General features: G+C 36.4%; 1 protein-coding gene across 2 annotated transcripts in view; it reads left to right on the plus strand.

Moving 5' to 3' along the window:
- FMN1 (formin 1) overlaps positions 1–23,637 on the plus strand; it is a 357,503-nt gene that overhangs the window by 243,574 nt on the left and 90,292 nt on the right. For both annotated transcript variants that reach the window (XM_043989842.1, XM_043989841.1), the window contains one exon: positions 20,373–20,465. In XM_043989842.1, coding sequence (XP_043845777.1) covers positions 20,373–20,465 — 93 coding nt within the window. The remainder of the gene's footprint in view (positions 1–20,372; positions 20,466–23,637) is intronic.

Genomic DNA, 23,637 nt, shown 5'->3' on the forward strand with positions numbered 1-23,637 from the left:
GCAAAATTAGGTGTAAAATGGATCATTTTGATTACATTAAATTGCAAAAGGTTTTGTACAAATAAAACAAATTTAGCCAAGATCAGAAGAAAAGCAGACAATTGAAGGGAAAACTTTATAAACAATTTATCAAAGGTCTTGTATCTAAAATATATAAAAAAAAACTTTGTCCAATCCATAAGTCATTTTCCCAGTGCTAAATATTCAAAGGATATGAAGAGGCAATTTTCTGAAGAAACCCAAGAAATATATAGTCATATAGGAAATACTTTAAATCATTGTTGATTAGAGAAATGCAAATTAAAACAATCTTGAGATATCATTTTACACCTACCATATTGGCTAAAAAAAAATGAAAGAAGGGGAAAGTGACAAATGTGGAGAGGATGTGGAAAAATTGGGACACTAATTAATTGTTGGTGGAATTGTGAACAGATCCGACCATTTTGGAGAGCATTCTGGAATTATGCACAGAGTTATTAAGCTACCTATATCCTTTCACCCAGCAATACCACTTCTTGTTTTGTTTCCAAAGATCATTAGGGAAAAAAGAAAAAGAACATACATGTTTAAAATGTTTATAGCAGCTCTCTTTGTGGTGGCAAAGAACTGGAAATTGCAGGGATACCCATCAATAGGGGAATGACTGAACAAATTGTGGTATATGATTGTGATGGAATACTACTGTGCTATAAGAAATATTATCTTAATGATATTAGAAAAACATGGAAAGACTTGCACAAAATAATGAAGAGTGAAATGTGCAGAAACAAGAGAACATTGTATGTAGTAACAGAAATATTGTTTAAAGAATGACTTTGAGCTAATAAGTTATTTTGACTATTATAAATGCCCAAATTAACTATAAAGGACATATGAAGAAAGATATACACATATGTGTGTATATCTATTTCTATGTAATAGGAGCCATCTCTAGGATGGGAGGGAGAGGAAAGAAAGAAAAAAAAGAAATTTACATAATAATTTTGTATATTTGAAGGGAGTAGCAAGTTGTACATAATAGATTTGCAGTTTCACATGCAATCATATTTTTTATTGTACTGTGTTATGGAAATGTGTGTTTTATTCCATAAATTAAAAATAAGATAAAGGATCAAAAGTAGGCATCTTGTCTGTTGTTTAAGCAAGTCACTTAACCTGTATCTGACTCAGTTTCTTCCTGTAGGTTGGGAATAATAATATTCCCTACTTCTTGGGGGTTTTGTGAAGATAAAATGACATTTAAAGCATTTTGCATACATCAACGTGCTATATAAGTGTTAGATATTAATAGTATTGTGATGATGATGATTGCTAATTGATGATGTTTTTAGCCTGATCTATAAATGAATGCACAAATTGTGCTTCAAATCAAATTATTAGGATGGTTAGAAGGTATAGACTTCTTTCAAACTTGAAAACATACCTGATTTCACTAGTTTAGATGTTTATTCTATAAACAGAGGTTGCAACACCTCTTTGCCTCCATGAATTGCTGTGGCCCAACCTTTAATGTCTAGTAGCCATACCTCTGGTGATGGCCCACTCTGAAATTAACTAGATTTTGCTTAAAGGCTAACATTCCATTGTTAGATCATACCTGAAGCCTTTCCATCTTCATAAAACTGATAGAACTTATGTTATTCTGATTGGATCTTCAAGAGTTGACAGTTACTTTAGTGCTTCTGAACAGGACTTCAGTGGAGGCAAATTATGTACAGACAGGAAGTTCTCAAAGTAATGGGGAATTTTTAAGTTATTAAGCTTCAAAATTAACTGTCTAATATATGCATGCATAACATGCATGTATACACACAGAAGTCTCTGTGTATACACTTCAATGGACCTGTGATCCCATTGATGGTGACCACTCCTTTTACTCAGGAAAATAACGTCCATGGCTTCTGATTTAGTATAGTCCTTACGTTTGTCTTCATATAACTTTTCCATAAGAAATATACCCAAGTAGCAGAAACTTTCCCTCTAGGTCTTTTAGCCTTTTGTAAATACTAGGGTTAATCATCTCTTATTTTTGGTTCTTGTTACATAACTGAATTTTCTTCTTTTTCTGTATTTCTTGTGAATTCCTTTTCTATTTGTATCCTCATTGCTTACACATTGATCTGTACATAGTACATAAGAAATGTATCATTCATTCATTATACATAAATTGTTATTGATAATATTCTCTTATGTGTTGTATTTAAATATGCACATGTGCATATAGTATTTTGCTTAATTTTAAAATGTATATGAAAGAATTCTATGTATTTTTATCATAAATTCCTTTTTCTAAAATGAATTTCTGTTCATCTACTTTGAGATGGCAAACATATTCACATAGGTAACCTATAGAACTCTTGGCAAATGAAAAGTTGACTGTAGTCTGGACCTCCCACAAGATTTATTGATGGCCCAAAAGATATCTTAGGGAAAATCTTTAACTATTAATATAAAGTGTTCTGGTCATTTGGAAGCAATAACATTGAAGTACTATTTCTAGAGTATCTTTATACACAGGTTTAAGGCTAAATGTATCATTTGCAACTTTTACCTTTTTAGTCTTCTCTCTGAATATTTATCCTGACCCTTGAACTCATTAATTTGTCACACAGTCCTAATTTAAGGGCTAAATCTTAAGTTATTTAATTTATAAATTATTTAATAATTATAAATTATTTGTTATAAATTACAGTCAAGTAACAGCCTAGGTAGAACCCTCTTACAATCATCTCATCTATTCCTTTGACCTGAGAGAATTTTGTTTTGTTTTGTTTTGTTTTGTTTTCTTTTCTTTTGGGGGGGAGGTGAGGCAATTGGGGTTAAGTGACTTGCCGAAGGTCACACAGCTAGTAAGTGTCAAGATTTGAACTCAGGTCCTCCTGACTCCAGGGTCAGTGCTCTATCCACTGTGCCACCTAGCTGCCCCCTACCTGAGAGAATTTTTGTCTGTATCATCCCACATAGAGAAGAATGTCTAGATAACTTATAAATATCTCCTCCAGAAATGTCCTTAGACCTCCCGCTTTGTATTCTTCCTCTCCTGTCAGATATGAATTGGAATGTAAGTTCCTTGCAAACATGGGCAATTTACTCTTCTGTTTGTATCCCTGGTGCTTAGCATAGTGTTTTGCACATAGTATGCACATATCGCTCCCTCCTTCCCTTCATTCATTCATATAATTATTTGACCCCAACTTTGAGTAAAATTCTCCTATAATGTCAGACTAAAATACGACATAGATGTAGGTTGGGACTATGTAAGGAGACCCTCTATTGTGAGTTGGGCCTGACTCAGGCTGCATGCTTGGTAGCGTAGGTTCAATACCAGAACAAAATGGGACACAAATAGTCCATTTAATAGTTAAAAGGAGATTTGCATAGATATAAATAGGCAGCTAGATTGCACAGTGGATAGAGCATTGGACCTGAAGTCAGGAAAACTTGAGTCCAAATACTGCCTCAAACACTTTAGGAGCTGTGGGCACTTGGCAAGTCATTTAATCTCTGTCTGCCTTAGTTTCCTTAACTGTAAAATGGGGATAATAATAGTACCTACTCCCTGGGTTGTGTGAATCAGACAATTTTATTTGTTTTTTTTTCCTCTTGGTTGTATTTTGTTTTATTTTTCAATGACATGTAAAAATTATTTTCAACATTCATTTTTGTAAGGTTTTGAGTTCCAAATTTTTCTCTCTCCCTCCCTCCCCCCTTCCCAAGATAGCAAGAAATCAGATGTAGGCATATGTGTGTATATTATACATACACATATACATATACACATGTATACGTATGCATATGCATGTGTGTATATATTATATGTATATATAATCACATCATACATATTTCCATATTAGTCATGTTATAAAAGAAGAGTCAGAACAAAAGGGAAAACCACAAGAAAGAAAAAATGACAACAAATAAAGTGAAAATGGTATTCTTTGATCTGCATTCAGACACCATAGGTTTGTTTGTTGTTTTTTTCCTGGAGAGCATTTTCCATAGTGAGACTTTTGGAATTGTCTTGGATTATTGTATTGCTGAGAAGAGCTAAATCATTCACAATTGATCATCACTCATTGTTGCTGTCACTGTGTACAATGTTCTCCTGGTTCTGTTCACTTCACTCAGCATCAGTTCATGTAAATCTTTCCAGGTTTTTTCTGAAATCCCCTGCTTATCATTTCTTATAGTACGGTAGTATTCCATCACATTCATATACAACTTGTTCAGCCATTCCCCAAATGTTAGGCATCCCTTCAATTTCCAATTCTTTGCCACCACAAAAAGAATTGCTATAAATATTTTTGTACGTATGGGTCCTTTTCCCTTTCTTATAATCTCTTTGGGACACAGATCTAGTAGAGAGTGATATTGCTGGATCAAAGGGTATGCACAGTCCCATGACCCTTTGGGCATAGTTCCAAATTGCTCTCCAGAGTGGTTGGATCAGTTCACAACTCCACCAACAATGTATTAGTTTTCCAATTTCCACACATTTTCTCCAACATTTATCATTTCCCTTTTTTGGTCATATTAGTCAATCTTATAGGTGTTAGGTAGTACCTCAGAATTGTTTTAATTTGCATTTCTCTAATCAGTAGTGATTTAGAGCATTTTTCATATGATATACATAGCTTTCATTTCTTCATCTGAAAACTTTTTTCCTATTCTTTGATTGACTTCTCTATATATTTTAGAAATGCGGCCTTTATCAGAAACACTGCCAGTAAAAATTGTTTCCCAGCTTTCTGCTTTGCTTCTATTCTTAGTTGTGTTATTTTTGTTTGTGCAAAACCTTTTTAATTTAATGTAATTAAATTGATCCATTTTGCTTTTCATAATGTTCTCTATCTCACCTTTGGTCATAAATTCTTCCCTTCTCTATAGATCTGACAGGTAAAATATTCCTTCCTCTTCTAATTTGTCTATGGTATCACCCTTTATGTCTAAATCATGAACCCATTTTGACCTGGAAATTTTATTCATAAAGCCCTTAGCACAGTGTCTGGCACATATTAGATAATTAATAAATGCTTGTTTCCTTCTTTCCTCAGGGGAAAGAACTAGCTTAGGCTCCTTGGGGTTGGGCCTTAGGAAAAGCTAGCCCAGCCTACATAGCAAGGCCCCAGGAAATATTGCACCTAATAATTAGACTTTCAGTCAACAAGCATTTATTGAGCACTTAATTATTTGTCAGGCCCTGGAATATCAAAATAAAGATGAGAGAAACAAACAAAAAAATCTAGTCCCTATTCCCAAAGAATTCACATTCTATTAGGGTAGACAACAAAGCACATACAAGACCTAAGCAAACAATATGATGGTAATCTGAAAGGGGAAGGTATAGAAAAACCAAAATTTCACAGGTTCTGTGAGATCTGAATTTAGCACCAGCAGAGTCCAGCCTACTGCTGATCCCTCAGTACATATACTTCCTGCCCTGTGCGTGACTGATAATTGTCCAGGCATCTTGCATTTTAGTTATTTGTCTCCTCTGCTTTCATTATTCTGCTTCCCTTATCATTCCTGCATCCCCTTACCCCCAACCCCTAATCTGGGTTCTTCATCTTTCTGAATTCTGACCCAGTTTGTCTACTCATCTCCCCCTATTATTCATCTGCCTTTCCGTGCACATGCTGATCTCTGCCAGCTGGCCAGTCTACTCCTGTAGCCATGCTGCCTGTCTATTCTATCTTTTTCAGCATCATGCACCAGTCCTAGACTCCAAAGAAAGTACTTAATTAGAACTCTATCATCTACCTACTTATTCCAAATTCTTGGACACTGAACTCTGCCTGTGTACTTGAAAACAACTTCCTGTTCTCCTACTCAATTCAAACCCCTGTTCTCTGAACCTAAGTATTCTGAATTTGCTTTCCACCCAGGTCTTCCTGATTTAAATCATTTGCATCATAGCTATCTGGTTGTCTGACTTCTATGGCCTGCCTACTTTCTGAAGTCCATGAAATACTCATCTTAAAACTTGCCCCCCACACCCCCAAAAAGAAAGCCCTCTATTTTTACTTTCACGTGGAATTCTGAGTATTATCAAACCCCAGAAGCTAGATCCTAGGCCCATCTTTGGCCTTTTATTTTGTTATCCTTGTCTCTCACAACATCATAGAACTTAATACCATGTTTTAGAAATCTACTTATGAAGTGCTTAATTTCTGCCTCATTTGTCCCCTAACTCTTTCTTATGCCCCATTTTGTCTTGACCTATCCTTAGGAGAGATAATGGACAACAAATTGCCATTGTCCTTATGATATTCTTTTTAAAAGTGTCCCCTTATTCTTCTCTTCTATCTAAGTCATCCCTGTTCCTTCAACCTTTCTTCATATGTCTTTGTTTTTTAGTTCTTTTTACTCCTACACAAGACAGATTGCTACTCACTTACCTCAGACTAATAGGCAGGGAGTGCTGGTCCCATTTGGAAAATGAGGAAAAGTAGCCCAAAATAATTTTTAAAAGGAATAATTGGGTCACAGGAGGTTATCTCAGCTGAATCCCTAAATCTTCGAATAAAACAAATATAAAATAGTTTTTTCCATGTCTACACAAGTTAGAACCATGGGGTTATCAACACACAGCCTCAGTTGAGTACAGAAAGATGGATTTGGGGGGTAATGGGTCTAACAGTCTCCTCTGGGACTATAACCATATGAAATTCACCATGAGTGGATTTCCTGTTTGCCTTCACATGATTTCCTGTAACACTACTACTCCTCTCCATGCCAGGACTTGAAATTCTTTCCAACATTTAACATCACAGCTCAAGAACGTAAAATATGCACATATCATTTCAGATTTCTGTCATTTATATTTGACTTAAATCAACTTTAAAACTTCCTTTATGTAGCGTTTTCTGTCTAGACATTTTTTTAACATACACAGAAATCAGCCACAAAATTGTAGTTTCTCATTTGTGCCAACCTTTAATAAGAGATTAAAAAGTTTTTTTCAATCATCTTACCACTCATTTTTGTTTACAGTTTTTTTTTCACATACAGTAACCTAGGCTGTTGTCTAGCCCACAAACAGAATATGGCCATTTGCATTTTACTGTATAAATAAATTTCTTTCAATCTCTTTCTCCAGTCATTCAGTTTAAAGTTCAAGCTATTAACCATGAGAGGTCTATGGCATTACAAGTCTTTATGTCCCTAATGTATTTGTAATGTATTTTTTCTGTGTTTTGTAATATTTATTTTTGCTGGACACTCATTTTAGGGTAGAAAATTGAACTTTTTTGTCTTTCAGAAGGAAAACTCATGCTTTCCTGAGCAATATTAAATAAAAAATAATTTACCAATTTCACCTAGATTCTACATACAGCTAATCATAAAAACTATTTTTCACATATAAACTCCTTGCACAAAGTCTGTCAGTGGCCCCCTATTGCCTACAGGATGAAGATCAAACTTCTTGAAGTCATATTCAAAGTACTCCAAAATCTGGCCATTTCTCAGAGGTTGGGTCCTATAGGTTATCTACACAAAGAAAGCTCCAGTTTCAACATGATTTGTCTGCTTATTACTCCCCATGTGTGCTATCTACATTCCCACTTCTATGCTTTTTTTGGTCCCCTTTGCCTCTTCTACCTACTTTTCTGAGCTCTTTCCTTCTTTTGAGGTCAAGCCTTAAGCCCTACCTGCTTCTGTGCATCATGCCCCAACCATTCTGGTCCTCAGTGATCTCTCCTTTCTCTGAAATCACAAAGTACTTACTCTATGTATCACTTACTTGGTATTCAGTATATATTACCTTCTGTTGTCATCTATTAAGTGCCTACTCTGAGAAAAACATTGTGCTAAATTCTAGGTATACAAAAATGAAAACCTGAATAATCCTGGTTTATAGTCTTTTAGGACTGGAATGCATATACAAAAAGAAACAATGGAAGCTAGGTTGAGATTAAGTGCATAAGAAGGTTAAGACAGAGGCATGAAAGATTTGGAAAAGAAGGTATGACTTCTAGTTTGGTTTGGGGATATTTTAGGCAGTCAGAGTTAAGTGAGATGCTAGGGTCACACAGCTAGTAAATATCTGAGGTCATGTTTGAACTCAGGTCCTCCTTACTGCAGTGTTGGTGCTGTATCCATCATACCATGTATCTGTCCCTATTACTTATAGTTTTGAGATTTGTAGAAGGCTTCATTCGTGGAGGAGGAGGTAACAAAAAGCCGTCATCCCAATAGGAAAAGTTGATGACCAAGACAAGTCTCAGTTTTCCAATGAAGTATACCCTAGGACCCCTAAGTATCTGATTCCTTCAATTCACTTTGAAAACCATGTCCTTGCCCTAGACTTGATTCAACTCTAATCAATATTTATCTAATCAACTCTAATAGTATTAGACCAAAGCTTCTTAAGTTATGGATTGGATCCCATATGGGGTCACATAACTGAATGTAGGGGTAGCGAAAAATTTGGCAACAGTGTATGGTTATGTATACCTATTTTATATACCTATATACCTGGGATCATGTAAAAATTTCTTAGGCAAAAAAGGGTCATGAGTGGGAAAAGTTTAAGAAGCCCTGTATTGGACTGTGTTGCATTGACTAATTGCTTCATTGAGCCTTCTAAACTGTAACATACCTTTATTTGTCAAAAATGTTCCCCTAAATATAATTCTTCTGATTCCTCTTGGCAGTATAAAAATTTTCCTAGTGTTTTTTTTAACTCAGTTTTTGAAAGGTCTCTTAAAGTGTTATCTTCCATCTAACCAAAATATTTTCCCTTTGATGAATGGACTCTGTTCTTCCCATAGACTGGAATTGTGGAATATATTCATGATTTAAATTTTAAAAAGATCAACCTCAGTGAGCATCTTATCTAGCCCTATTATTTTATAGACCAAGAAGCTGAGGCCCAAAGAGGTTACATGACTTGTCCAAGGTAATGCAGGAAATTGATAGAATTATTAGGACTGGAATCCAGGTCATCTAGCCTTACTCTAGGGTCCAGTGCTGTTGTTTGTTCTCCTGACTCTTTTATGTGTCTGTTCTCTTTGTACATATTTTCATTGTGGAATCTCCCTGCACATACCCTAATTAATACTTACCATCCAAAACTCTTATTAAAAAGATGATTTTTTTTCCTTTTTTTCCACCCAAAGCTAAGCATTTTGCTTAATCCAAAACAACAAAAAGTTTTTTGTTCCTCTTGCCCAGAAAGAAAGAAAGGAAGGAAGGAAGGAAGGAAGGAAGGAAGGAAGGAAGGAAGGAAGGAAGGAAGGAAGGAAGGAAGGAAGGAAGAAAAAAGAAAGGAAGAAAGAAAAAAAAAGAAAAAAACCAACCTCACCCTTCAGTGACTGTTGGTTTTCACATTGAAACCACTGGAATGACTTCTTTGTTTGAGGAGGCCGCCTTGGTGGTCCAGCAACATTGTGTACTCACTACTGGCTGGACAATAAACTGCATTCATATATTCCTCAGTAGCCTCCCCTCTCCATACTGCCAACCTCAAGGGGAGCTTCCATTACTGTGACAGTTTCATCGTTAATTAGACTCCTAGTCTCCCATTTGTTTGATATTAAATGTCTCAGAACAAGATGAGTTAATAAATTAGCACAAGGCAGGCTGCCTGGCCACTGAAATGCACTGCTGTGCTGTGGCAGTCAGAGGGCAAGCCTCTTGTTTGATCGTGGGGGGAAGTTTAATCCTAATTGACCACATGGGAGTTCCGTCCTGTTAAGGTTCGAGAGAGCATAGCGGTGGAGCCTGGTTTGCTTTGTACTTGTTTCAGTTCCTAATTTTCAAATAGGCAAGCTCAGAGCCCTGGGAGGCTCATTTCACACTTGCAGGGTGGGGGCCCTTTGCCAAGGAGTTTTCTGACATGCTGCAGTTAATCCTGATGATGGGGTGGTACGACTGCAGCAAAGGGACAGGCACAATTACCCTCCTCCAGACAGGGAATCTGCAAGTAGAGGGTGGCCCATTCACTAAACAAAGATTACCTAGGAAGTCTGTGGTAGACAAACCCAGACCGTTCCCCCCACTGCTCTCTGCCTTTGTCGTCAAAAAGGCCCCATGTTTCTAATGTTTGCAAGGACAGATTCTAGGGGACTTGTAAAATTCTTAGCGATTTAAATAAGCAACTGCCAATAGGCTTTGATCCCACAGGCAATGCAAGGAATGAAATAAGATAACACCAAAAATATAACCTGTTCTTTAAAATTAATGGATGGAACTGGATGATCTCTAAGGTTCTCCTACCTCTAGGATCCTATAACTACTTTCACAAATCAGGAGGAATGGGGGCGGGGCAGCTAAGTGATGCAGTGGATAAAGCACTGGTCCTGGATTCAGGAAGGCCTGAGTTCAAATCCGGCCTCAGACACTTGACTTTTACTAGGTGTGTGACCTCAGGCAAGTCACTTAACCCTCCTTGTCCTGCATAAACAAAACAAAACAAAAAGCGGGAGGAAAATAGCAACAGGGAAAAAATTCATTAACCAGGACCCTGTTTTGTTTCATTTATTTCATATAGATAAAAATGGAGACTTTTCTCTAAGTAACCCACAAAACATCTGTCTTTTTCCCCCCTCCTTGGACTATAGGGAAACACCCTTGGATAATTGTCATTATGAATAGCTAAGGTTGAGGACTAATAAGTCACACTTGTGCTGATCTCTTTTTGTATTTATTAAATACATATACCATGATTTTGAGTCTGTTTGGGGGAGAATGTTCCAGGAGGTGGGCCTATAAGGAACCCTTGATGGAGAAACCAGCTTGTTCCACCTGTGAAATTCAGAAGCTCTCCTGGAACTTGGAAAGTTTCCTTAAGCTCTGAGAGGTTAAATGACCTTAGTTATGTAACTGGTATATGTCAAAGGTAGCACTCAAACCAGATTTTTTTGGCCCAAAGGACAAATTCTATCTGTAGACCATGCTACATGTCCACATTATAAATGTGTTCCTGAAAAATGCATATGTCAGTTTTATTGTATTTTAAAGGTACTAGTAAGTTACCTAAGGAATCCTTTTACTAATTTTTCACTTATCTTATTGAACTTAGAAATCCATATTTTCACTTGTCAGCTTAGTTTCAAAAAAAGCTATAGCAGTACTATGAAGCAAAGTGTGTGACTTTCAGCAGAGAGGCATTTATAACTATATTAATTCATCCAGAACTAGTAATCATTTGTTACAACTTGCATCTTACTATGGCTCTAGCTCCCTCATGGATCAAGAATGGGCCTGGAGTCAGAAAGACCTGAGTTCAAATCTGACCTCAGATACTTTTTAGCTCTGTGACGGTGGGCAAATCACTTAACCCTCTTTGCCTCCATTTCCTCATCTCTGAAATGATCTGGAAAAGTATCTTTGCCAAGAAAACCCCAAAAGAAGTCATGAAGAGTCAGAATTGACTGAAAAAAGGACTAAACTCAAAGTGCCATCGTATCTAATTCTCGAATGAAGTTATTGTATCTTTCTATGTTCTGAAACTCTCTGTTGCTTTAAAGTAAGGTTAATCATATTTGGCATCTAAGTATTTCACAGGCTGTCTTTCAAATACACTGAGCTTTTAATTAACAGCATTACAAATAGCTACAATACTCAAGCCAGAACAATTTTTTTTTTTCTCATTTGAGTAGGAAGAATTTCCTTTGCACTTGTGTCTCCTGGGAGATGATTGTGGGATTAAGTGGAGGAAGGTGGTTAAGACTGAAATTTGGAGAATTTGTTCAAAAGTCTTTACTAGTATTACTCAGAGTTCTACCTCATGCCCACCTAAAAAACTTATATGTGTGTATGTATGTGCATGTGTGTATACATATATATATGTGTGTGTGTGTGTGTGTGTGTGCATACTTGTATAGGTTCAGATAAATGCATGTGTATAGACATTTATACATGTGTATAAATATGTACATATATCTGTATATGTATTTATAGATATCTATATCTTTCCATCTCTATTTCTGTAGCAATAGCTGCAGTTGTAGCGTGCTCCAGGGCTTTGGAATTAGATTCAGTTGGCCTTCTGGAGAAGTTTTATAACCAATAAATATAATCCACATGATTTCTCAGTTCCATGTGATGATTTCCTTGCATTTCCATCCTAAGCTGCATGACTTTTTCTGAGTTGCTCAGAAATATATTTGCACCTTTTCACTGTCCTGGTTTCACTTTTCTTTTGCCATTAATAACAAAGCAGTTACTATGGGCAAAGCACTGGGCTACGTGCTAGGTATGTGTAAATAGAAAAGCAAACCAGTCCATCTTCTCAAGGAGTTTTGGTTCTAATTAGGGAAAAATGTACATAGAAAATTTCAGCTGTAAGTTAGAGTGAAAAACCCAGTGGCATTTAGGGTGCAGGAACAAAGGGGATGGTTCTGTGCCTTCTTTAATGTTATTTCCACTGATAAAATCATAACTTTCTAATGCTGAACCCTTTGACAATGCCAAGGACATTGGTGGTAAACTCTGTTTTCCAGGTCTTCAGTAGTTGTAGCTGCTGAGGAGATGCGGTATCAGGGGAGTAATGGGGGTGGGGTGGGGTACAGAGGCAATTGCCAGGTTACATCTCCACAAGGGTTGTTGTTTTCTTGGAACGTGGCTCTGGGGACTGAGCTTGTGGGAGAATTGTTGCTTTTCCTAGGGGTTACTAGCTAGACAGAGGCAGTTATTCAGTAGTTAGTATTAGTGGTACAACAGCACACTGAAATGAAATAAGAACTAAAATTAGAGTTGGAGATGCCTAAGAGATGCCAAATAAATCTCCAATAATAAAAATATTGATAGAAATAGTAAGAAAAATGTTGAAAGAATATTTCTATTCATTCCAACATGCATTTATTAAGTGTTTTGTTGATGTTAAATGCTGTACTAGGCACTAGGAATCCAGAAATGAAAAAGGACAGTCCTTGCCCTTTAAAAGCTTACAGTTTAATAGCTGGATACAACATAAACAATAACAAATAACATGAGCCAGAGTATGATAAGGTATAAGAGAGACTAAGAGAAAGTAGTTTAAGAAGATTTGGTTAGAAAGAGAAAAATTGAGGACAGAGCACTTTCATTTGGGGCTGTTATTGGCAGAAAACAGAATGCCACCTAATATTATATAAGAAAAGAATGCATAGCAAATATATGCATCAATATTTTAATTTGTATTTCTTCATGCCGTAAAAGTAGTGAGTTGGCTCACTTAAGTAAGACCTTATACCTTAATTTCAAGTTCTGGATCCCTGTTGTGAAATGCAAGAATGAAATTCAAACATAGTTTTGTGGTGATTCAAGTGGATTTTTCTTTTCCTATGAACAAGATTGGCATCACAGAAACATAAATCTAACACCCTCACTTTATGTATATAACCCCAGTCCCAAAGCCAATTGGTAAGGGACTGTCTTCAGTGGTGGCAATGAATACAATGCTCTGTGTGTGAGGTGGGGTGGAATTGGTGAGAGAGGAGACCTCTTGAGTCTTCTTGGATGGCTTTCTTCAGACTTGGAGTTGCTTTGGGTTCTTCAGTCACTTTGAGTGCTTCCGGCTTCCAGCTTCAAGAGAGAAGATGGAAGATGCCAATCCCACTTCATGTTCCTTTCATGTTTTCCCAGGGCCCTTTTTCTTCAGCCACCTGAAGAGAATTCAAGAAGACTGAAGAGCTCTCTTCTCTCACCATCTCTACCCCACCCCTTACACAGGGCAAGGCATTCCTCTCCACAGTTGAGAAGAAAGTTCCATACCAATTGGCTCTGGAACTAGGGTTACACATATGTTGAAACCAAGGCCCACAGAAGGGAAGTAATTTGTCTGATTTCATGCAGGTAGTTAATGGCAGAGCTAGGGTAAGAAATTAGGTCTCCTTATTTCCTGATAGCAGGACCCCTTCTACTCAGCCATACTCTCTTCTTAGACTAAGTCACAAGAGAACATCACATGTAAGCAAGCAATTGGTCTCAGTAAATAGCTAGGCATATGGGCCCCTAATTAATTTCTTTGATCAGGCTTTTCTCCTCCTACTCTATTTATGTAGAAGCACAGAATTCTTGAGCTGAAAAGGGACCTGGCTGTTTAGTCATTTTCAGTCGTGTCTGATTCTTCATGACCCCTTTTGGGTTTTTCTTGACAGATACTGGAGTGGCTTGCTGCTTCTTTCTCTGTGTCATTTTATATATAAAAAATTGAAGCCAACAGGGTTAAGTGATTTACCAGAGGTCACACAGCTAGTAAGTGTCTGAGGTCAGATTTGAATGCAGGCAGACTCATCTTTCTGACTCCAGGCTCTGACTCTAGCACTCTGTCCATTGTTCCACCTAGCTGCCCCAAAAAGGGATCTTGGAGATTATTTATAACCTAACCTCTTTTATCTGATGGGTGAGGATGTATTTTCAGTATTATATGAGTCCAAAAGTCTTACCTTTATATCTAATTTCACAAGGCATAGGTCTGCCATTACATTACATATTTTTAATGACTAATTCCATTAAAGGGCGCTGGATTTGGAGTCTGAGAACCTATGCTTACATTCCGTCACTGTCACTTAACTGCTTATGTGCGTGAGTAGGGTCAAATCATTTAACTTCTCTGCATCTCATTTTTACTATTTATAAAATGAAAGGGTTAGACTAACTGACCTCTATGGTCCTTGGAGCTCTAAATCTGTGAGTTTTATCATCTTATTTGAAAAGATCTGAGTATCTGGGACATCTGAGACCAGAAGTGGCAGAGATACCTATTTGGCCTCTGACCTGATTATCTTCACTAACTTTTTCTTTTGCCAAATTTGATAGCTCATGTGGTAGATTAAGTTGTTGTCTTGGGGAAAAAGTTATATGACAGTTGACATTTATATAGCATTTAAAGATTTATAGCTAGGTTTTGATTAGTGTGAATAATGAATCCCCTGAGGTAGTACTATGCAATTTGATTTTCACTATTTGAAGTTATAATTATTCCAGGCCAGTGGAAAAATGCGTGGAAATTCAAATAATGCTACTACTGGGGCAAAGGATGGGAAGATTCATTATTTGTACTGAGACCTAGTTATACAAACTATTCGACACGCATTATCTTGTTTGATTATTCACAATAAACATGTGCAAAAGCTCTTATCCCTCTTTCTTATTGAAGAAAATAAAAACTTAGGCCAAGTGACTTGACGAAGACCACACAGCTAATAAATGTGGACCCTGGATCCAAACTCATCTTCTGACATCAAGTCCAGTGCTCTTTCTGCTATATCAGCTCTCTTAGCCCAGTTCTCCATTCACTAAATTATAATTCATCTTTTCTCTTTACATTTGTGGCATTTTCTTGTGTTGAGACTTATGCTAAATCATTGATAAGGTTTGGTTTCTCAAATAGGTAACAATCATTCAGAATTCTAAATTCTTTTTTTCTATTTTTTATTTTGGATTTGGGGGAAGAAATGTTTTAGAATGATAGTTTTATCAGATTCTTTTTAAATGTCACAAAATAAAAGCAAAAGAAGCTGTGGATTGGTACAGATTTTCTGGAAAGCAATTTGAAACTTTGCCCCAAAAGACACCAAATTGTGCATATTTTTTGATGCAGCAATACCACTATTAGACCTATACCTGAAAGAAATCAAAGTAAGACAAAAATGACCCATATGTACAAAAATATTTACAGAAGCTCTTTTTGTGGTGGTAATGAACTGGAAACTAAAGGTGGGGAGGGGTTGAAGAGTGCATGAGAAATTTATGGTTGTGAATTTAATAGAATACTCTTTTACCATAAATGAATAAAGGGATTATTTCAGAGAAACCATGGAATACTTGTTTTTAAAAAAATATATATTTTTTAAAAAATTATTTTGCAAGATAAACATGCATGATTAAAATAGTATTTGTCTCAGGAATAAAAAACTTTTTTTTTATCCTCTTCATGTACACATTTCCTTAATGAATGTTGGGATAGTTCTCTAAGAATTATGCGCCCCTCCCCCTCCCCCCCAAAGGCTCTGACTGTTCCAACAAACACTGGATATTTTATCTTATTTTAAAATTTATTTATACATTTTGTTTTGATACAGATGATGCTTCCTAATATGTATAAACTGTCCTGACTTCAAAGTACATCCCCTGAAATATAGGTTATCAGTTACTGACAGAAAGGAGGAATGTGTCCCTTGACTGGTACTAAGGTTGACCATTATACATTACCAGAGTTTTTTGACCCCTCAATGTTGATTTCGTATTGTTACAGTCATTGTATATATGATTCTTTTGTCTCTGCTCTTTTCCTTCTTCAAAACTTTAAGTGACTCTTACCAAGTTTTTCTGAATTATCCATATTTATCATTCATAGGATTACGGTTTTATAGATTGAGGGAAAGAAGGGACTTTAGAAGTCAACCCCCTTGTTTTTTATACTATCAATAACTTCCTTGGGATATGGCCCCAATAGTAGAACCTCTGGGCCAAAATATAGGAGTGACTTTAGTACCTTTTCTTGTAATTCCAAACTATTTTTCAGATAGGCTGAACCAATTCTGAGCTCCACCATCAATGAATGAGCATTTTTCTTCAGCCCCTCCAACAATAATATACTAGGTACTCTGGAGTTTGGAGATGTGTGTGTGTAGGGGGGCGGAATTAATGCAAAAATCTTTAGAAATATATAGGCTTAACTCTTTGCAGATGATATGATGGTATACTTAAAGAATCCTAGAGAATCAACTAAAAAACTACTTGCAACAATTAACAACTTTAGCAAAGTTGCAGGATATGAAATAAATCAACATAAATCATCAGCATTTCTATACATGACCAACAAAGCTCAGCAGCAAGAGATTGAAAGAGAAATGCCATTTAAAATAACTGTAGACAATAAAAAATACTTGGGAGTCTACCCACCAAGACAAACCCAGGAACTCTATGAACTCAATTACAAAACACTTTTCACACAAATCAAATCAGATCTAAATAATTGGAAAAATATCAATTGTTCTTGCATAGGCTGAGCTAATATAGTAAAAATGACAATTCTACCTAAATTAACTTACTTATTCAGTGCCATAGGAATCAGACCACCTAAAAATTATTTTATAGAACTAGAAAAAAATAATAACAAAATTCATCTGGAAGAACAAAAGGTCAAGAATATCAAGGGAACTAATGAAAAAAATGCAAAGGAAGGTGGGCTCATCATACCAAATCTGAAACTATACTATAAAGCTGCAGTCATCAAAACTATTAGGTACTGGCTAAGAAATAGAGTGGTGGATAAAGGGAATAGGTTAAGCACAGGAGACCCAGTAGTAAATGACTATAGTAATCTACTATTTGATAACACCAAAGACTCCAGCTTCTGGGATAGGAACTCAGTATTTGACAAAAACTGCTGGGAAAACTGGAAGATAGTATGGCAGAAACTAGGCATAAACCAACATCTTACACTATTATATTAGTATATTATACTAATATAAAGTCAAAATGGGTACATGATTTAGACATAAAGGATAATACCGTAGGTAAATTAGAAGAGGAAGAAATAGTTTATCTCTCAGAGATAAGGCAAATTTAAAAAGAAAAGAAATAGTTTTTTTTCTTTCTGGATTTGGAGAGCATTTTCCATCATGAGTCCTTTGGAACTATGTTGGATCATTCTATTGCTGAGAGGAATCAAGTCTATCACAGTTGATCAACACATAATGTTGATACCGTGTACAATGTTGTCCTGGTTCTGCTCATCTCATTCATCATCAGTTCATGCAAGTCCTTCCAGTTTTCTCTGAAATTTGCCTGCTCATCATTTCTTACAGTACAATAGTATTCCATTACGTTTATATACCACAACTTGTTCAGCCATTCCCCAATTGATGGGCAACCCTTCAATTTCCAATTCCTTGCCAGCACAAAAAGAGAAGCTATAAATAATTTTGTACATGTGGGTCCTTTTTCCTTTTTTATTATCTCTTTGAGAAAAAGACCCAATAGTGGTAGTACTGGGTCAAAGGGTGGGAAACAATTTTTTATAGGCAGTGCTTCTGATAAAGGCCTCATTTCTAAAAAATATAGGGAATTAAATCAAATTTCTAAGAATGCAAGTCATTCCCCAATTGAAAAATGCTCAAAGGATATGAACAGGCAGTTTTCAGATGAAATCAGAGATATCTATTGCCATAGGAAAAAATGCTCTAAATTACTATTGATTAGAGAAATGCAAATTAAAATAACTCTGAGGTACCACCTCACACCTATCAGATTGGCTAATATGATAAAACAGGAAAATAATGACTGTTGGAGAAGCTGTGAAAAAATTGGAACACTAATGCATTGTTGGTGAAGTCGTGAACTGATTCAGCCATTCTGGAGAGCAGTTTGGAACTATGCCCAAAGGGCTATGGGACTGTGCATACCCTTTGACCTAGTAATAACACTACTAGGTCTGTATCCCAAAGATATCATTAAAAAGGGGAAAAGGACCCACATGTACAAAAATATTTATAGCTGCTTTTTTGTGGTGGAAAAGAATTGGAAATCAAGGGAATGCCCATCAATTGGGGAAGAGCTAAACAAATTGTGGTATATGTGTGTAATGTAATACTATTATGCTGTAAGAAATGATGAGCAGGCAGGAAATACTGAAATGGACTGACGCTGAGTGAAGTGAGCAGAACCAGGAGAACATTGTACACAGTAAAAGCAACCTTGCGTGATGATCAACTATGATAGACTTGGCTCTTCTCAGCAGTGCAATGATCCAAGACAATTCCAAAGAACTCATGATGGAAAATGTTCTCCACATCCAGAAAAAAGAACTGTGGATTCTGAATGCAGATTGAACCATTCTGCTTCTACTTTTTGGGTTTTTTTTTTCTTTACTGAGGTTTTGCCCTTGTTTTCTGATTCTTCTTTCACAACATGACTAATGCAGAAATATATTTAATATGATTGTACATATATAACCTATATCAGATTGCTTTCTGTCTTGGGGAGAAGGGAGGGAGGGAGAAAAATTTGGAACTAACAGTCTTATGAAAACAAATATTGAAAACTATCTTTACATGTAACTGGAAAATAATAAAATACTGTAATGATAAAAAAAGAAATATATAGGGTTAGACTCCAACTGACACAAGAAACTTCCAATATCAGATTTTCATTTTCCTGATAGTCCCCAAATTTCTTACTAGTTGCCCAATATTCTGTTGGAATATCTTGTTGGAAATAATATTTTTAAATGGTACTGGGGATATCTGAGTTGTCTTTTTAAAACTTACTACCACTAGAGCTTACTATTATTACAAAGGAATCTATTTTTGCTAGGTGTAAGCTCACTGAAGCATTTGTTTTAAAAATCTAGAATTATTTAGACAGAAACTACCCAGAGGGAATAAAAGGTTTCTCCTTCCCCAGTCCTTTTCTATTGAAGGTTCTGTAGCATCCATGACACTATTAGCGTCAACCAGAAGCTGAGGTGCCTGTTTCTGTTCTTCCTGCAGTGCAAGATTATTCAGGCTGAATCACAGGATCAGGCGACATGGGTGATATATGGTGAAGCTCCAACACATTTAGAATATTCTCTTAGACAGGGACATGTCAGGAATCTAGCCATGACCAGCAGACTAAAGTATTCTTTAATTAGCTCCAGATTTGGAAAAATTAAACCTTTGTTTTGTTTTGGTTTTTGTTTTGGTTTTTCACTAGTGGATTTCAGATACCGGAACAAGCTAACATGGACCTCAGGCAAATGTCTCTTTGCCTATGTTGAGTGTTCTTTGTTGTGGTGAATTATAGTATATAATATACATTCATCCAGCCAAATCAAACCTGCCCCTTCAGAGGTGGCCTGATGGTTCATTTTGCTGCAAATTTCTGAAATATTTTTTAGAGCCTAAAACATAGTAATTTTGGGGAGGGGGGGGAGTTGTGTTTAATGTTTTACGGGGGGTGGGGATTGGTAAGAGTGAAGATAACTTTTATCTTCCTGTTCATTCATGGCCTAAGTAGCAGGCTGCATGCCATGTTCTTGATGAAGAGAGCACCATGAAGACATCTCATTCCTAGTTGTCCCACTCAGAGGTAGGGGCATCTGCAACAGCTGCCTTGTAGGTCTCTTTTTTGGAAGAAAAGACATGGGCTATAATTTGTGAATATCAAGAACAGAACCCTTAACCTTCTCAGTCTAGGCCTTCAAAATTTTTGTCCACTCTGATGAGTCAGGAAAAAAAATCACCTGATCCTTCTCCGTCTTAGCTGACTTGTCTGCCTAAGGAACAACTTGGAGGTATAACATTTCCTTTTTCCTAAATGACCCTTGTTATTATTGTGAGGGCCTCTTTATTATTGTGACATGATGGAAACCATTGGAATTTGGATAAACATCAACTAATAATCTAGCCAAGCAATTAATTAATGTTCTAATTCTGGGATTTTCTTCACAGCAAGTGAGAAGCAGATGGTGGTTGTGTGCAAGGAGTCCCCAAAGGAGCATCTCCAGCCTTTTAAGGACAAACTAGAGGTGTTCTTCCAGAAAGGTAGGCACCATGTTGCTCAGAAGCATGCTGTATATCCTCCCAGACCAATTTCTATGACCCAACATCCACTTCTAGCCCTAGATAATTCTACCCAGCTCCAATCACTCTATTTCTCCATCTTCCTTCATCTTTCCTGTACACCTGGGTATTCAGTTAATATGTACTTGATTTCCACAACCTTTTTCAGTGTTCTTTGATCAGAGTTCTTAACCTTTTTTTGTGTCATAGACCCCTTTGACAATCTGGGAAAGCCTATGGATCCCTTCTCAGAATAATGTTTTTAAATGCATAATATCAAATATTTAGGATTATGAAAGAAACCAATCATATTGAAATATAGTTATCAAGATAGTTTAAAAGAGGAAACAAGTTCATTGGTCTTATTTACGAACTATGCAACTGTACCTAACCTATCACTCTAATTCTTTGATAAGCCTTTTAAAGTAAGGGCCATGTCTGCTTTTTCCACTATACCTTGGAAGTATAGATTTAGAGTTGTATGAAAACTTTGGGGGCATCTAGTCCAATCTTGGCCCTATTTTGCAAAAAAAAAAGAAACTGAGAGGTTAGGTGATTTTTCATGTTATTCTTTATGCTTTGGGTGCTCATTGTTATTTGACAGATGGATTCACCTATAGAAGTAAGTTAAATAAAGCTTTTCCAAGCCATTATATGCTTTACTTACGTGATTAGACTAGCTTAATTGATAATTCCCTTTCTGATTTTCCTTAATTTCATCAGTTTGATTACTATGGGTTATTTTTTTCACTGTCAACCTGTGCTCAGGAAAGCAAAATAAACCAGGTGATATAATAAAGGGAATCAGTCAATCAAGAAATATTTTATGAAGCTCCTACTATGTGCCAGGCACCATGTTCTAAGAATACAAAAATAGTCCCTCACAAGGACATCTAACAGAGAAACATGCACATACATAAGTACATGTGTAAACATGTGTAAGTATATGTGTAAACATAAATAAAATGAAAACAAGATAGTTTTGGGAGAGGGAACACAAGCATCTGGGGGAAGGATCTGAAAAGGCTTCTTGTGGTATTAGAGCTAGGTCCAGAAGCAAAACCAGAGATCCTAAGAGGAAGAGGTGAAGGAGGACACTCCAGGTATAGAAGGTAGCTAGAACCAACACTAAACAATAGATATCCTTGAGAGCTGAAGGCTTCCCTCTCGTTGGACGTCTTCAAGCAGACACTAGCTGACCATTTGTCTCCTTTGCAGTTACAGTGAGCATTCCTTTCATGAATAGGTTGGATTAGAAGGCTGATGAGGTCCTTTCCAAATCTCTCTGATTCTATAATTCTGTGTGTGAGGAAAAGCCAGGGACTATCGTTCAATTACAGATCCATCTTTCATAGAAAAGTGAATAGAAGTAACATGTATAAAACACAGTGTCCTACTTAGAAATTTCACTTGGGCCCCTACACTTTTCATATGCTGACAGAGGAAGAGAATATCATTCATTGTCAGCAGTCTGCCAATGCCATTCATTTAAGCCATGAGTGTATGGTTTCTTTTTTTCTGGGTTATTTCCGAATCTGATTTTTTTTTCAAAATTTAGCCAAAAATAAGCAAGAGAAAAGGAGGGGAGCAGGGAAATCTGCTTGCATTTATCTTTGCTAGAAAGTCAAAGGAAATGAGTGTATGAACCTTTGGTGAGCCATCAGCATACCTTTGTTGATTTTGAATCAGCCAACATGATACCACACCATAAACAGAAGACTGCTCATCAGGGTGAATCCATAAATCATGGCCAACAGTCATTGGAAATTGGCAGGATTTCCTGTGTGAGTCAGAGAAGCTGGATACTGACTGTCTCTTCTGATGGAGAAGCATAGCTGCAGTGTCCTCTCATATTAAGGGCTTGTCAAAGTAGTCACTGAACAAGTTAAAACTTACTCTGACATTCTGCAAATCGCACCATAAGTTTACCATCCTGAAATCTAAACAATGAGACTAATACACAGACGTGCTGTAAATGTAAAAGATGTTTCTAGGTGACATAGTGGATAGAGTGATGGGCTTAGGAAGAGAAGAATTCAAATCCTATTTCAGACATTATCTGTGTGACCCAAGGCAAAGCATTTACTTTCTCTCCACATCAGTGTCTTCATCAGTACAATGAATTTAATAATATGTGATAACTTTTGTAAAGTGCTTCGCAAACCATAAAGTACTATATAAGCACTAGTTATTACTAATAAAATAATCATAAAACAAAGAAGCTAGTTTTCATATGTGATTAGTAGAAGCTGTCTTACAACTTGATTATAACTGGTCTGAATGAAAAGCTAGCCTTTAAAAAAAAACACCTTTATTTTATTTTATTTAAATCTTTATTCCCTTAAATCACCAATGTCTTCCTTTACTTGAAATGAGGTCCTCAGACAAAGATTAATTTATATTTAGATTCATATTGTATTTTGAACAGTAAATATTCTAGATTTATATTTATAGATATCTGTATTGCCTTTTCTCTGGTGACTGCATTAGCAGTTATTTTTATCCACACCCCAGATAGACTTTTTTTAGTTCTCCATGCTTGCTTTTTTATCCAGTTGCCCAGTCTCTGGAAAAGAAGAGATGTACCTGTGGCAGTAGACCCTTGATAATCTTTTTATCTCCTTGGTAGAATGACTTTGGAAGTCATGGCTTAAAAGTATGTTTTAACACTTGTTTCACTGAACTCATTTTGAATTTCTAGTTTAGGATAGGTGCTTAGTTAATGTTTGTCGAGTTTATAACTCAAAGGAGTTTAGGGTCATTTGGACAATATGGTCTCAAGAAGAATGATGGAGTCTAAGGTTTACTGAGAGGATCCTAAAGGCAATTTATTTCAACCCACTCATTTTGCCAGTGAGGAAATTGAGGCACAAAAGGACTGAAAGATCACACAAGCATTAAATAATAACAGAAATTAGAATTCACATCCATTGACTCCAAATCCAGCTGGCTTTTCTACCTCACAGCTTAAGTTTCCCACCCCCTTTTTAGGATCATACACCATGATTAGCAACACAGAGTCTGGTGCTGTCATTGTGATAAGATGAAATGCTCCCTTCAGTTTGTATGGCTGGTTACATAGAGCAGCCTGCTGGGAAGTTCGTATTCCATAATAGTTATTATCACTCATAAAGTCTTAAGCAATTGAGTTCCT

Source organism: Dromiciops gliroides, chromosome 2 (assembly GCF_019393635.1).
Source record: "Dromiciops gliroides isolate mDroGli1 chromosome 2, mDroGli1.pri, whole genome shotgun sequence".
Lineage (NCBI taxonomy): Eukaryota > Metazoa > Chordata > Mammalia > Microbiotheria > Microbiotheriidae > Dromiciops > Dromiciops gliroides.